General features: G+C 46.6%; 1 protein-coding gene across 1 annotated transcript in view; it reads left to right on the top strand.

Annotated features, from left to right (window-relative positions):
- The window catches only part of LOC137546453 (uncharacterized), an 82,064-nt gene that overhangs the window by 57,747 nt on the left and 10,739 nt on the right, over window positions 1–13,578 (top strand). The window contains exons 13-14 of the mRNA XM_068268948.1: window positions 9,755–9,961; window positions 12,819–12,913. Of these exons, the coding sequence (XP_068125049.1) occupies window positions 9,755–9,961; window positions 12,819–12,913 (302 nt within the window). The remainder of the gene's footprint in view (window positions 1–9,754; window positions 9,962–12,818; window positions 12,914–13,578) is intronic.

A 13,578-nucleotide genomic window follows, 5' to 3' on the forward strand; every position in this document is an offset into this window, starting at 1 on the left:
GGAGCTAACGTTATGTGTCCACGTGCACCATGCGCATACACCAGCATAAGCTGTGTGCATGCTGACAAATACATACAGGGGAAGGAGGGAGTGCACTGAATTGGACCCTAGCCACAGGGGTCAGTAGTAAAATGGAAATACATATATCCAGGCACATCGCCTCTAGTTAGGACATTAAATAAATTATTAGGGAAAGGGAGGTGCTGCGCAGTGTAGGTGACTAACGTAGTGTTGGGCGAACAGTGTTCGCCACTGTTCGGGTTCTGCAGAACATCACCCTGTTCGGGTGATGTTCGAGTTCGGCCGAACACCTGACGGTGCTCGGCCAAACCGTTCGGCCATATGGCCGAACTAAGAGCGCATGGCCGAACGTTCCCCGAACGTTCGGCTAGCGCTGTGATTGGCCGAACGGGTCACGTGGTTCGGACCCGAACGCGCTCTGATTGGCCGAACTGTCACGTGGTTCGGGTAAATAAATACCCGAACCACGTCATATCTCCGCCATTTGTCTGTGGGTTTAGCTTTGGGTAGGCAGGCAGGGTAGTTCGCGCTCCAGCCACGCTAGCCAGGGTCCCCCCCAGTCATTGTGTGTCGCTGCTGGGAATAGTAGTACACCGCTCGCTCAGCATTCTGTTTACTGCCACTCTGTGTACCTCGCTCAGCCACACTATATAGCATTCTGTTTACTGCCACTCTGTGTCTGCTGGGAATAGTAGTACACCGCTTGCACAGCCACACTATATAGCATTCTGTTTACTGCCACTCTGTGTACCTCGCTCAGCCACACTATATAGCATTCTGTTTACTGCCACTCTGTGTCTGCTGGGAATAGTGGTACACCGCTCGCTCAGCCACACTATATAGCATTCTGTTCACTGTTCTGTGTCTGCTTGGAATAGTGGTACACCGCTCGTTCAGCCACACTATATAGCATTCTGTGTACTGTTCTGTGTCTGCTGGGAACAGTAGTACACCGCTCGTTCAGCCACACTATATAGCATTCTGTGTACTGTTCTGTGTCTGCTGGGAACAGTAGTACACCGCTCGCTCAGCCACACTATATAGCATTCTGTTCACTGTTCTGTGTCTGCTGGGAATAGTGGTACACCGCTCGCTCAGCCACACTATATAGCATTCTGTTCACTGTTCTGTGTCTGCTGGGAATAGTGGTACACCGCTCGCTCAGCCACACTATATAGCATTCTGTTTACTGTTCTGTGTCTGCTGGGAATAGTGGTACACCGCTCGCTCATCCACACTATATAGCATTCTGTTCACTGTTCTGTGTCTGCTGGGAATAGTGGTACACCGCTCGCTCAGCCACACTATATAGCATTCTGTTCACTGTTCTGTGTCTGCTGGGAATAGTGGTACACCGCTCGCTCAGCCACACTATATAGCATTCTGTTTACTGCCACTCTGTGTACCTCGCTCAGCCACACTATATAGCATTCTGTTTACTGCCACTCTGTGTCTGCTGGGAATAGTGGTACACCGCTCGCTCAGCCACACTATATAGCATTCTGTTCACTGTTCTGTGTCTGCTTGGAATAGTGGTACACCGCTCGCTCAGCCACACTATATAGCATTCTGTTTACTGTTCTGTGTCTGCTGGGAATAGTGGTACACCGCTCGCTCAGCCACACTATATAGCATTCTGTTCACTGTTCTGTGTCTGCTGGGAATAGTGGTACACCGCTCGCTCAGCCACACTATATAGCATTCTGTTTACTGTTCTGTGTCTGCTGGGAACAGTAGTACACCGCTCGCTCAGCCAGAGTATATAGCATTGTGTTTACTGCCACTCTGTGTACACCGCTCAGCCAGACTATATACCATTGTTTACTGACACTCTGTGTACACCACTCAGCCACACTATATACCATTGTTTACTGACACTCTGTGTACACCGCTCAGCCAGACTATATACCATTGTTTACTGCCACTCTGATTCTGCTGGGAACAGTAGTACACCGCTCGCTCAGCCAGACTATATACCATTGTTTACTGACACTCTGTGTACACCGCTCAGCCAGACTATATACCATTGTTTACTGACACTCTGTGTACACCACTCAGCCACACTATATACCATTGTTTACTGACACTCTGTGTACACCGCTCAGCCAGACTATATACCATTGTTTACTGCCACTCTGATTCTGCTGGGAACAGTAGTACACCGCTCGCTCAGCCAGACTATATACCATTGTTTACTGACACTATATAGCAGACTATATAGCATTGTGTGTACACCGCTCAGCCAGACTATATACCATTGTTTACTGACACTCTGTGTACACCGCTCAGCCAGACTATATACCATTGTTTACTGCCACTCTGATTCTGCTGGGAACAGTAGTACACCGCTCGCTCAGCCAGACTATATACCATTGTTTACTGACACTCTGTGTACACCGCTCAGCCAGACTATATACCATTGTTTACTGACACTATATAGCAGACTATATAGCATTGTGTGTACACCGCTCAGCCAGACTATATACCATTGTTTACTGACACTCTGTGTACACCGCTCAGCCAGACTATATACCATTGTTTACTGCCACTCTGATTCTGCTGGGAACAGTAGTACACCGCTCGCTCAGCCAGACTATATACCATTGTTTACTGACACTCTATGTACACCGCTCAGCCAGACTATATACCATTGTTTACTGCCACTCTGATTCTGCTGGGAACAGTAGTACACCGCTCGCTCAGCCAGACTATATACCATTGTTTACTGACACTCTATGTACACCGCTCAGCCAGACTATATACCATTGTTTACTGCCACTCTGATTCTGCTGGGAACAGTAGTACACCGCTCGCTCAGCCAGACTATATAGCATTGTGTTTACTGCCACTCTGTGTACACCGCTCAGCCACACTATATAGCATTGCGTACTCTGCCAGTCAGTGTGTATATTGCTGGGATCAGTAATACTCCACTCACCGTCAACCACTATATGAGCTCAACATGAGTTCCCCAGAGACCTCCGCTGTGAGCAGCACTCCCAACAACAGCAACAGCCAACGCCCCACGCAAGCTATAACATCCACCCCAGCAGCCAGTGGTCAGCAGCAGCCCTCCCCGGAGGAGAACGTTGTGTCCATCAGTCCGTCGCCAGAGCGATTAATGAGGGCTGCCATTGAGGAGATGATGGGGCCTGATGTGGAGGAGGAGGTCTGGCTCAGGCCAGCATCCCAAGTTAATGTTGAGGACGATGAGGGGTCTGTGTCTGGGGATGTTGGGGTGGCAGAGGTGGTGGGTGGGTCAGACTCAGGAGAAGAGTTGTATGATGAGGATGATGATCGGGACCATCTGTATGTGCCTCAGAGTCCGACCCCGGAAAACATGTTGTATCGTGTGTTTAGGTACTAAAATCTGCGTTCCCTCCCAGTAGTGTTGGGCGAACAGTGTTTGCCACTGTTCGGGTTCTGCAGAACATCACCCTGTTCGGGGTGACTATATAGCAGACTATATAGCATTGTGTTTAATGCCACTCTGTGTACACGGCTCAGCCACACTATATAGCATTGTGTTTACTTCCACTCTGTGTCTGCTGGGAACAGTAGTACACCGCTCACCCGCCACTGTATAGCATTGTGCTCTGTGTCACTGCTGACAATAGTGGTACACCGCTCACCCACCACTGTATAGCATTTCTGTACTGCCACTGTACTGCTGCCAGTCAGCGTGTACTTTAAGGATAAGTGAAATGAGGAAGAAATCCGGTGAAAGAGGGAGGGGCAAGGGAAGAGGTGTTTCCCCTGACGGTTCACGTACAGGCCACAGGGGAGCACCCAAGAAAACCCACTCAATACTGCCCATGTTGTCCAGGACAACAACCCTCACAGATCCAAAAGAACAGGACCAGATAATTACTTGGATGACCTCTCAAGCGTCCAGCAGTGGGTTAAGCAGCACCAGCACATCACGCACGAGGTCCGAGTCCTCAGCCAGTTAAAGTCTGGGCTTTCTTTGAAGACTGCACTGAGGATGTTACCATGGCGATTTGCAAGGTGTGCAAGACCCGCCTGAGCAGGGGGAAAAGTATTAACAACCTCTCCACCACCAGCATGAGCCGCCACATTCTATCCAAACATCCCACTCTGTGGGCAAACGCGGCAGGACAGGGTACCACCAGCAACACTGCCTCCCTTGGGTTCACCAGACTCACCACCAGACCCGCCTCAGCAGCAGCAGTAGCCCAGCCATTGCGTGGTTCACAACATTCACAAACATCAGACGATGCTGACACTGTCACTTTCCGGACTAGTGCTCTTGAGGTCTCCCAGTGTTCATCAAACACAACAACCAACAGCCCTTCGGTGTGCAGCGCTACGGTTGAGTTGTCTGTTTCTGAGATGTTTGAGCACAAGAGGAAATTGCCAGCAAATGACCCCCGGGCCGTGGCAGTAACAGCCAGCCAGCATAGCCAAGCTTCTGGCCTGCGAAATGCTGCCATATCGAGTGGTGGAGACAAACAGCTTCAAGGGCATGATGTCAGTGGCCATCCCACGTTACGTGGTTCCCAGCCGCTACCACTTTGCGCGCTCTGCAGTGCCTGAGTTGCATGAGCACGTGGTCAGCTAAATAACCCGAAGCTTGAAGAATGCCGTTGCCTGCAAGGTTCACCTCACCACTGACACCTGGACGAGTGCGTTCGGCCAGGGTCGATACATCTCCCTTACCGCGCACTGGGTGAACCTTGTGGAGCCTGGCAGCGATTCCTCACCTGCTACGGCGCGGGTGTTGCCCACGCCGCAAACAGCTGGATAACAACAGCAGCACCTACCTCTCTGACTCCTTCTCCTCCAACGCATCTCAAAGCTGTACCTCATCCGGAAATGCTAACCCAGCACCAGCAGCAGTAGGATCGTGGAAGCAGTGCAGCACAGCTGTTGGCATGCGTCAGCAAGCGTTGCTGAAGCTGATCTGCCTTGGGGATAAGCAGCACACAGGGGAGGAAATTTGGAGGGGAATAAAGGAACAGACGGATTTGTGGCTGGCACCGCTGGACCTGAAACCGGGCATGAAGCTAGACACCTGGCACGAACTGGCAATGTACGCAATAGAGGTGCTGGCTTGCCCGGCAGCCAGCGTTATGTCGGAACGCTGTTTCAGTGCTGCCGGAGGCATCATCACAGATCGGCGTATCCGCCTCTCCACAGAAAATGCAGACCGTCTGACTCAAATTAAAATGAATCAATCCTGGATTGGAAACGACTACGCAACACTCCTGGACCCCAACCAAGTAACATGACCGATGAACATCTGGGATGGTTTAGCGTTTCCGGTCCCTGTTTATTGAACCTCTCATCTGTATTACATTTATGACTGCATGGCGGCAAAAAGCATTGCTGCTATATCCGCACGCTTTTTGTCCTCATGCAAGGCCTGGGTTGTTGTGTCTCACAAAGCGTGGCCTTCTCCTCCTGCGCCTCCTCCTGTTCCATCACGTGTGCTGCTGCTGCTGCTGGGTTACCGTTGCCGCGTGGTCCCTGTTTATTGAACCTCTTATCTTTATTACATTTATGACTACATGGCGGTACAAAGCATGCTATCCGCACGCTTTTTGTCCTCATGCAAGGCCTGGGTTGTTGTGTCTCACAAAGCGTGGCCTTCTCCTCCTGCGCCTCCTCCTGTTCCATCACGTGTGCTGCTGCTGCTGCTGCTGGGTTACCGTTGCCGCGTGGTCCCTGTTTATTGAACCTCTTATCTTTATTACATTTATGACTACATGGCGGTACAAAGCATGCTATCCGCACGCTTTTTGTCCTCATGCAAGGCCTGGGTTGTTGTGTCTCACAAAGCGTGGCCTTCTCCTCCTGCGCCTCCTCCTGTTCCATCACGTGTGCTGCTGCTGCTGCTGCTGCTGCTGGGTTACCGTTGCCGCGTGGTCCCTGTTTATTGAACCTCTTATCTTTATTACATTTATGACTACATGGCGGTACAAAGCATGCTATCCGCACGCTTTTTGTCCTCATGCAAGGCCTGGGTTGTTGTGTCTCACAAAGCGTGGCCTTCTCCTCCTGCGCCTCCTCCTGTTCCATCACGTGTGCTGCTGCTGCTGCTGGGTTACCGTTGCCGCGTGGTCACTGTTTATTGAACCTCTTATCTTTATTACATTTATGACTACATGGCGGTACAAAGCATGCTATCCGCACGCTTTTTGTCCTCATGCAAGGCCTGGGTTGTTGTGTCTCACAAAGCGTGGCCTTCTCCTCCTGCGCCTCCTCCTGTTCCATCACGTGTGCTGCTGCTGCTGCTGCTGGGTTACCGTTGCCGCGTGGTCCCTGTTTATTGAACCTCTTATCTTTATTACATTTATGACTACATGGCGGTACAAAGCATGCTATCCGCACGCTTTTTGTCCTCATGCAAGGCCTGGGTTGTTGTGTCTCACAAAGCGTGGCCTTCTCCTCCTGCGCCTCCTCCTGTTCCATCACGTGTGCTGCTGCTGCTGCTGCTGCTGCTGGGTTACCGTTGCCGCGTGGTCCCTGTTTATTGAACCTCTTATCTTTATTACATTTATGACTACATGGCGGTACAAAGCATGCTATCCGCACGCTTTTTGTCCTCATGCAAGGCCTGGGTTGTTGTGTCTCACAAAGCGTGGCCTTCTCCTCCTGCGCCTCCTCCTGTTCCATCACGTGTGCTGCTGCTGCTGCTGGGTTACCGTTGCCGCGTGGTCACTGTTTATTGAACCTCTTATCTTTATTACATTTATGACTACATGGCGGTACAAAGCATGCTATCCGCACGCTTTTTGTCCTCATGCAAGGCCTGGGTTGTTGTGTCTCACAAAGCGTGGCCTTCTCCTCCTGCGCCTCCTCCTGTTCCATCACGTGTGCTGCTGCTGCTGCTGCTGCTGGGTTAGCGTTGCCGCGTGGTCCCTGTTTATTGAACCTCTTATCTTTATTACATTTATGACTACATGGCGGTACAAAGCATGCTATCCGCACGCTTTTTGTCCTCATGCAAGGCCTGGGTTGTTGTGTCTCACAAAGCGTGGCCTTCTCCTCCTGCGCCTCCTCCTGTTCCATCACGTGTGCTGCTGCTGGGTTAGCGTTGCCGCGTGGTCCCTGTTTATTGAACCACTTATCTTTATTACATTTATGACTGCATGGTGGTACAAAGCATGCTATCCGCACGCTTCTTGTCCTCATGCAAGGCCTGGGTTGTTGTGTCTCAAAGCGTGGCCTTCTCCTCCTGCGCCACCCTCCTCCTGTTCCATCACGTGTGCTGCTGCTGGGTTAGCATTACCGGTCCCTTTTCCTGGAACCTCTTATATGTATTACATTTATGACTGCATGCCGACAAAAAGCATGTTACCTGTGCAAAGAAAACAGACATTTCCCGCATTTAAAAGACAGTTTTCCCTTTGAAACTTTAAAATCGATTTTCTCAAAAACTATAAGCTCTTTTTGCTAAATTTTTTTTTCCTCTTGTACCCACTCCCAAGGTGCACATACCCTGTAAATTTGGGGTATGTAGCATATAAGGAGGCTTTACAAAGCACAAAAGTTCGGGTCCCCATTGACTTCCATTATGTTCGGAGTTCGGGTCGAACACCCGAACATCGCGGCCATGTTCGGCCTGTTCGGCCCGAACCCGAACATCTAGATGTTCGCCCAACACTATGACTAAGCATAAGAATGCATTCTTCTGTGAGCTAAAACCCTGGCTTTTAATTTAGCTGTAGGGATAACAGTTGTGCCTGGATGAGTGAATATGTGAATGCATTTGTTTGAACATTTGCATGTGAGTGTGCGAAGGGTTAATAGATTTTTGCTGTTTTCTAGCCACACCCCCTTCAGCACCTCCCTTTCCCTAATAATTTATTTAATGTCCTAACTAGAGGCGATGTGCCTGGATATATGTATTTCCATTTTACTACTGACCCCTGTGGCTAGGGTCCAATTCAGTGCACTCCCTCCTTCCCCTGTATGTATTTGTCAGCATGCACACAGCTTATGCTGGTGTATGCGCATGGTGCACGTGGACACATAACGTTAGCTCCCTTGTGCGATTGGTAAGATGCACCGTCTTTCCCAGGAGAGGAAGTTAGGATGTGTGCTCCTAATCCATTGATAGGTTTGATGCAATGAATGTGTTTGCATGTCTGCACTATGCATGTTACAGGGCCAGAGTTAGGACACCTATGTTTACCTGGGTACTTCTGCGCAGTGTAGGTGACTAAGCATAAGAATGCATTCTTCTGTGAGCTAAAACCCTGGCTTTTAATTTAGCTGTAGGGATAACAGTTGTGCCTGGATGAGTGAATATGTGAATGCATTTGTTTGAACATTTGCATGTGAGTGTGCGAAGGGTTAATAGATTTTTGCTGTTTTCTAGCCACACCCCCTTCAGCACCTCCCTTTCCCTAATAATTTATTTAATGTCCTAACTAGAGGCGATGTGCCTGGATATATGTATTTCCATTTTACTACTGACCCCTGTGGCTAGGGTCCAATTCAGTGCACTCCCTCCTTCCCCTGTATGTATTTGTCAGCATGCACACAGCTTATGCTGGTGTATGCGCATGGTGCACGTGGACACATAACGTTAGCTCCCTTGTGCGATTGGTAAGATGCACCGTCTTTCCCAGGAGAGGAAGTTAGGATGTGTGCTCCTAATCCATTGATAGGTTTGATGCAATGAATGTGTTTGCATGTCTGCACTATGCATGTTACAGGGCCAGAGTTAGGACACCTATGTTTACCTGGGTACTTCTGCGCAGTGTAGGTGACTAAGCATAAGAATGCATTCTTCTGTGAGCTAAAACCCTGGCTTTTAATTTAGCTGTAGGGATAACAGTTGTGCCTGGATGAGTGAATATGTGAATGCATTTGTTTGAACATTTGCATGTGAGTGTGCGAAGGGTTAATAGATTTTTGATGTTTATAAACATGGCTTTAATTTAATTTAAATCTTTGTTTGCAAATCATTTTTAAACATCCTTTTCTTTTCCTTATAATCAACTTTTAAAGACTGCAAAAAGAGTTTTTTTATTTGTATCATGCCTTTGTTACCAGAGTTGAAGGCTTGGTTCACACTCAGTGGAAAAACTGTCCCTATTTTGTCCATTTTCCATGCTGAGGAATGGACGCATCGTTGGATCCTATATTATTCAAAGGATCTGTTCACACGTCTGTTATTAATGCACCCACTCTGACAATTGCAATGCGACGTCATGACCTGCACGATTTTTATAGACTCCAGACGGAAGTCAGACATCGACATACACAAATGCAATTGATGTAGTTTCTGCGTACATGATCATTAAGTGATCAATCTTATATCAATTGTTAGATAAATGTATTGATCCAATTGTAGTGGTTATTTTATGATCGTCAAAAAACCCTTACATTGACGGACAATCTTTCCATCTATTTTAGCTCTTAATATTAATCAAAAGACATAACTTATTAATTCCAAGTGTTAAAAATGTACAATGGATTAAACATTCTGTCTAGTCGTATACCTAATCGGACAAAATAAATAGTTCAGTGTATGGCTACCTTTAGACATCCACTACTAACTAGATTAGACAGTAGATTCAATAAAAACATTATTTCAGATTAAAAAACATACAACACAATGATGTATGGCAAAATAAGCAATACATTTTATTGTACTATGTACTAGAGATCTGAGCATCCTATAAAACGCCTATGTGTATTTTTAAGTTTAGCAGTTTATTCCACTCAGTGTTTGAATATATCATGTTGTGTTTTGCAGGTGATTGTATGTTCATATTATGCACATCACCTTTGTGTGTTTAGTTTGGGTACTATGAGCCACCTGCACACTCTAGAAGACAAGACCTCAATGCTGTTTTTGCACAATGCTGCCCTGACACACAGTGGCAGCTACCTTTCTGTCTCCAATTATTGTGATGCTGACAAAATTAGCTACGTAACGCTCTGGGATCTTCAGAATGGACTGGTAATGTATATTCTTATTATGTCTCATGATGAATGATGTGCTTCAATAAATAGATGTGCACAATGATGCAGTCACAGAGGAATATTTATAATTAGGATCAGCATGTGATAGGCCTACCACAAACTAGCAGCTCCATCTATAATCTTCCTCATGGAACACTGAAAGCTTTAACTACTGTATATCACATTGTAGAGACAACATTGTTTACATAGAGCTGCATCGCAAGTCCTCTGCACACTTAAAGCAGATCCGAGATGAAAAACTAACTATAATAAGGAACATGTCTATATATTGTATCTAAAGTTTAGAGTTTACACAGCAAATCTGGCTGCAAACAGCTTCAACAGTTTATGATTATTTATTCCTGTGATACACTGAGTGGCCATGTTCTGTTTATCACATTACACACAGGCAAGCTGCTGTGCATCTCCAGCCCTCAGCTTGTGAAAACTTCACTCCCCTCTCCTCCTCCCCTCTACCTCTGAAATCTCTTGCTAGTAATCTCCTCCTCCTCCTCCTGCCCAGACTGAGCTTCCATAAGCCCTTGCTACTAAGGCTTAGAGTGCCAAGGCTCTCTGGAGAAACTGTGGGCGAGGCTTGTTTAGTTTATAGGGAATAAGAGTATTAAAACAAAAAAAGTATTTGGCTTGAGGAATGCCCTATAAACTATATGAAAGGAACACAATCATGCAATAAGTAAAAGTTTATCTCTGATTCATCGGCTGTAGAGAATGAAATTATGTTTTTAAAGGACTTCCGAGGCCAAATGTTCCCCCCAAAAATAAAAAAGTTAGATACCTGTATAACTTTGGTGGACACGGAGGACGCCGTCCGCGCCCTCCGTGCCGATCCACCGGGTGCCCGCCTCTCAATATCCCCCCGAATGGCTCATGACCCCACGGCCAGAGTCGGGCTCTGCTGCCTGTATAAAGATGGCCGCCGGCTCTGGCCGCGGCTGCGCACTCCGCATGGCCGCTACTGCGGCTGCGCACCTCTAGGGCCAACCCCTCGATCCACGCTACAGGAAATAGCCTGTTGCGTGGATCAGGGGTTGGCTCTAGAGCTGCGCTGCCGCAGTAGCGGCCATGCGGAGTGCGCAGCCGCGGCCAGCGCCCAGCTTTATACAGGCAGCAGAGCCTGGCCGTGGGGTCGTGAGCCATTCGGGGGGATATTGAGAGGCGGGCACCCGGCGGAACGGCACGGAGGGCGTGGACAGTGTCCTCCGTGTCCACCAAAGTTATACAGGTATCTAACTTTTTTTATTTTTTGGGGAACATTTGGCCTCGGAAGTCCTTTAAGCTATATACACACATTACATTTTTTATGCCCAAAACCACTATTTGTGAACATCTCAGTAACAATGAGCAATGGTTGTGGTCACGTTTCTGCACGTTTTGCAGCTGTCCAAATATACAGGTCTTTTGGAATAAGATTACATACCTCCCAACTTTTGGAGATAAAAAAAAGCCACACCTCTAACCAAACCCCTCATCCTGCATATATAAAGAATTCAGAACCAAAAGATGTAGATTTATCATTCAAACCACACTGATCCATTCTATCATCATTAGTGTTTCTTCATTTTAACATTTGAAATCAAGAAATATATCGATTTAATTGATGGGATTAAAGGTTAAAGTTATTTTCAGTAGAAAAATGACATGTAATAACATAGCTCTGTACATCAGTCCTAAGAGCGGGACAAATGAGGAAGACAGACGGACTGGGTTCTCAAAAGAGGGACAGTTCGGAGCTATGAGATTATATCAAATATCATATTATCCACTCACATTCTCTGCTCTAGTAGAGTGATGCTGTTGGATGGGGTCCCTGCTGGGAAACACGCCCAATATTTAACTAGATTTACATGTTTTTTAGCTAGAAAATACATTTCTACAGTTTTGAAGTTACCCCTATACTGGTTGACTTATGCCAATAGAAATTGCCCAAATAAGTTTGAAAAAGTGTGGGCATCATGGACACTAACCCTTAGCCAGAGATATGAATCAAAGTAGTGGAGGTGCTAGTGGTTGGAGATTCTCCCATTCTTTCTCTTTTTCTTCTTCTTTCTCCCTCCTGGTTCACTTGCATTCATTTCACTGACTCTAAAGAATGGCATAATATATGAGTAGTACTATTGTTGCAAATATGCTATGCTGTTGATATATTTTTTTTATCTTACTTACTGGTATTCCTAATGTAAGTGTAATGACAGTGCGACTGTACCTTTATGTACTCTGTATCTTGTATGTACAAGTTATTTGTAAAAAAAAACCTCAATAAATGTATATGTAAAAAAAATCTAGCTTTCCAGACTGACTGTCTGCCTTGGGTGAGAATTGTACAGCGTGTACAGTATATGCAGATTTAGATAGCATGGTATCTGACATTTAAGGTCTTTACACAGGCCAGATGAACCATAGCCAAGGCGAGTGATAATGAACCAGAATAATTTATTTTTAATGACCGCCTCTGTCGAGAATCTAGAGAATCCAGCATCAGCCCTCTATCGCTCGGCCAGTGATTCACCTACCAAATCATTTCGGCCAAGTGATGGTAGATTACATTGTTCTTCACTTACCTGCCCCCGCACTCGACATCACTCCCGTATAGAGCAGAAAACTCCTCGACCCGCCAATATCGCCCAAGGGATTGGCTTCCGATCACCATCGCATGACATGAATGTGTATACAGGGCATTAGCTAGAGATTAAAGATATATTTATATGTTGTTGATGTACATTCAATATCCTTCCCAGTTCTTTAGATGGGTTTATTCAGTTGGGCCATAGTAGCTTCTTCAGACTTTATTGTAGGTTCTTTTTTTTTTATAACATATTCTGTAAATTCATTTGCAGGTCAAGAAACGGCTAAAAAATGAACCAAATATCTGTTGTATGGCTATAACAGACACAGCTGATAGAATTGTATTTGGAGTAACTTCAGAAAACAAGTAAGAGGTTAACGTTTCCAAGACTGATTTATGTATAAAGGTCTTTTACATCCCAGATCAAATCTCTAAAAATATGGGCATTGGGATAAAGCCAATGTCCTTGGCAGCCACACAGATTCCTACTAACTTTTCTAACCTGCCTTAAAAATTACTTTCCTATCCCCTTCACTGTCTTCATTCCAACCAATTTGTTTTCCATCTTGCTCATACCATTCTACTGCTTGTGCCCCCAATCCTTCTGTCCCTCTCACACCAATTCTGGTCAACCCCCAACCTTATCATTCTCTCTCTCAGCACCACCTTCTTGTCTCTCTCCACCATCTTCTTATCTCTCTTTCAGTACCACCTTCTCTTTCTCTCTCAGCACCACTCTTTTTCTCTCTGCACCAACTTCTCTCTCTTTCAGTACCACCTTCTCTTTCTCTCCCTGAGCACTACCCTCTCTTTCAATACCACCCTCTCTTTCAGCACCACCCTCTTTCTCTTTCAGTACCACCTTCTCTTCTCTTTCAGCACCACCCTCTCTTTCTCTTTACCACCTTCTCTCTCTTTCAGTACCACCTTCTCTTCTCTCTCAGCACCACCCTCTCTTTCTCTCTCTCTGCACCACCCTCTCTCTCTTTCAGTACCACCTTCTCTTCTCTCTCAGCACCATCCTCTCTTTC

The sequence above is a fragment of the Hyperolius riggenbachi genome, chromosome 1, assembly GCF_040937935.1.
Source record: "Hyperolius riggenbachi isolate aHypRig1 chromosome 1, aHypRig1.pri, whole genome shotgun sequence".
Lineage (NCBI taxonomy): Eukaryota > Metazoa > Chordata > Amphibia > Anura > Hyperoliidae > Hyperolius > Hyperolius riggenbachi.